The sequence below is a fragment of the Setaria italica genome, chromosome V, assembly GCF_000263155.2.
Source record: "Setaria italica strain Yugu1 chromosome V, Setaria_italica_v2.0, whole genome shotgun sequence".
Classification (NCBI taxonomy): Eukaryota; Viridiplantae; Streptophyta; class Magnoliopsida; order Poales; family Poaceae; genus Setaria; species Setaria italica.
The window spans coordinates 11,515,515-11,518,222 of NC_028454.1; the positions used below are offsets into that span (position 1 = coordinate 11,515,515).

General features: G+C 61.4%; 1 protein-coding gene across 1 annotated transcript; it reads left to right on the plus strand.

Annotated features, from left to right (window-relative positions):
• The first annotated feature begins 388 nt into the window (after positions 1 to 388).
• On the plus strand, positions 389 to 2,335 carry LOC101781362 (protein ANTAGONIST OF LIKE HETEROCHROMATIN PROTEIN 1-like). Its single transcript, XM_004968417.3, has one exon. The coding sequence runs from the start codon at positions 548 to 550 to the stop codon at positions 1,928 to 1,930; it is 1,383 nt and encodes a 460-aa protein (XP_004968474.1). The 5' UTR covers positions 389 to 547; the 3' UTR covers positions 1,931 to 2,335.
• Positions 2,336 to 2,708: the final 373 nt, after the last annotated feature.

Sequence of the window (2,708 nt, forward strand, 5' to 3'; positions counted from 1 at the left end):
GCGCTCGTGTGTACAGCGCGCGGGTGACCCAAGCGACGGCGCTAGACAGATGCCTCCCCACGCCACGCCGCGGCCCCACCCCACCCGTCCGCCCCCCAAACCGAGTAGCGAGCGCCCGGCCCCACCAACCCCCACCCGCTGCCTACTGACCGCGAAACCTGCCAATCGGATTGGCTCGGCAGGACAGAGACGGGGGCGCGTATACTAGAAGCCTCGCTCTCGCTGGGTGGCGCACACGGACACGAGGTGCCACTCGGCTCCCGCTACTCGCTTTCTCCGTTCTCCCTAGCCGCGTAGGCCGCGGTGGCCGCGCGGTCAGCCACCTTCCCTCCCACCTTCCTCCGGGGGATACCGCGTGGCCCTCCGCCCCGGTACCTATATAATTCCGCCCTCCCCGGTCTCTTCCCCATCCAACCTCCAGACCTTCAGATCGCTCCTCATCCATTTCTCGACATCACAAGCGAAGCTCGATCACCATCCAGAACCACAGCGAAGATCAGTCTCCGGTCCTTCCTTGTTGCAGCCTCCATCGATCCCACCCACCTAGATGAGCACCTCGTACACCGAGGCGCAGCTCGGCTCCTTCTTTGACCTGCCCGCCGGCGAGGACCTCACGTCCTGGTTCACACACCTCTGCGAGGACCAGGCGCCGGCGGCGTTTCCGGCGCCGGCGGCGGCGTTCGAGGCGCCGTTGGCGATGGCGGACCCGAGGAAGAGGGCCGCGGAGTACCAGCTGGCGCCGGAAGGGGAGGCGTCGGGGGTGAAGCGGCAGCGGTCCCCGACCAGCTCCCGGGAGAACAGTGGCGGGAGCAATGACGGCGACCATGAGCTTTCGTCCGCCGCGGCCGGGGGCAGGGGCGGCGGGCGGCGGCTCTGGGTCAAGGAGCGGGACCACGAGTGGTGGGACCGGATGAGCAGCCCGGCGTGCCCCGAGGAGGAGTTCCGCCGCGCGTTCCGGATGTCGCGGGCCACGTTCGAGGCCGTCTGCGAGGAGCTGGGCTCCGCCGTCGCCAAGGAGGACACCATGCTCCGCGCCGCCATCCCCGTCCGCCAGCGCGTTGCCGTCTGCATCTGGCGCCTGGCCACCGGGGAGCCGCTCCGCCTCGTCTCCAAGCGCTTCGGCCTCGGCATCTCCACCTGCCACAAGCTCGTGCTCGAGGTCTGCGCCGCCATCAAGGCCGTACTCATGCCCAAGGCCGTGCAGTGGCCGGAGGCCCCCGCGGAGGTGTCCGCCCAGTTCGAGGCCGCGTCGGGGATCTCCAACGTCGTGGGCGCCATGTACACCACCCACATCCCCATCATCGCGCCCAAGGCCAACGTCGCCGCCTACTACAACCGCCGCCACACGGAGCGCAACCAGAAGACGTCCTACTCCATCACGGTGCAGGGCGTGGTGGACGCGGCGGGCGCCTTCACCGACGTCTGCATCGGCTGGCCGGGCTCCATGTCCGACGCCGACGTGCTCGACCGCTCCGCGCTCTACGCGCAGCGCGGCGCCGCGGGGAGGCTGCAGGGGCAGTGGGTCGTCGGCGGCGCCGGCTACCCGCTCATGGACTGGGTGCTGGTCCCCTACACGCACCAGAACATGACGTGGGCGCAACACGTGTTCAACGAGCGGGTGGACGGCGTGCGCGCCGTGGCGCGGGACGCGTTCCGCCGCCTCAAGGCACGCTGGGGCTGCCTCCAGAAGCGCACCGAGGTGAAGCTGCAGGACCTCCCCGTGGTGCTCGGCGCCTGCTGCGTGCTTCACAACATCTGCGAGCGCGCCGGCGACGCCGTCGACCCCGAAAACGCCTTCCAGATCTTCGACGACGACATGGTCGCCGACAACCCCGTGCGCTCGCAGCCCGCCGTCACCGCGCGCGACCAAATCGCCCACAACCTCCTCCACAGCAACAGCAGCGCCGGCCCCGGCTTCCTCTTGAAATGAAGAAGAGGAAATGCAAGCAGCTTCATTTCTCGGCCGGATCAGCGAAGAAGACGCCGCAAGGCTCAACAATCACAGCTTTTTTTGTTTGGTTCATCTTAGCTGTTTCAGTCATGGTAAATTCGTCGGGTGGAGAACAGAGGGCAATTCTTTCCCATTTCTTTTGTAATAAGGGGGGAAACAGAGCAAGGGGGTCATACATACTAGGGTTCAGAGATACAGTAGGTGATTGGTTGATAGGATTGGAGATTGTTCTGCTTTTTTTTTAGAATCGAAGATTCATTACCATCATTTTTCAGGTCTGGTGAGACTGTAGCCTGTATGATCAATCTTGTACCAGGCTATTTTGCCACCAGACTGAGTAATCAATCAATTAGTAGTTAAACACAAGTTGATTTTGCCACCTAATGCAGAGGGCTGCGCCATCAGGTTTCTTTTATGCTCTGCCTCGACTCGTCAGATTTTCATTTCTATAATTAAACAAAGAACGACACGGCAGCTACCGCTCCTCTGACTCTGGTCAATTCAAAGATCTCCTTGTGCTTTTTTTTTGCGAGTACCTTGTGCTTTTTTCTTATTCAGATAAACATTTCTTTTGTGCTGCTGGGACAGACAAATCAGAGCCAAATAATATGAGTACACATGGCGAACAAGAGAGAGAATCAGATTCCAGTATAAACACGGCAAGTACTTGTGATTTTGAAATGATCAGAACGGCGCAGTAAAAAAAAAAAGAAAGAAGGCAAACCTGAATCGGATCAAACTGTTCAATTGACGAGAA

Bases quoted from the DNA above. Each gene is read 5' to 3' on its own strand.
- LOC101781362 (XM_004968417.3), top strand. From the start codon at position 548: ATGAGCACCTCGTACACCGAGGCGCAGCTCGGCTCCTTCTTTGACCTG.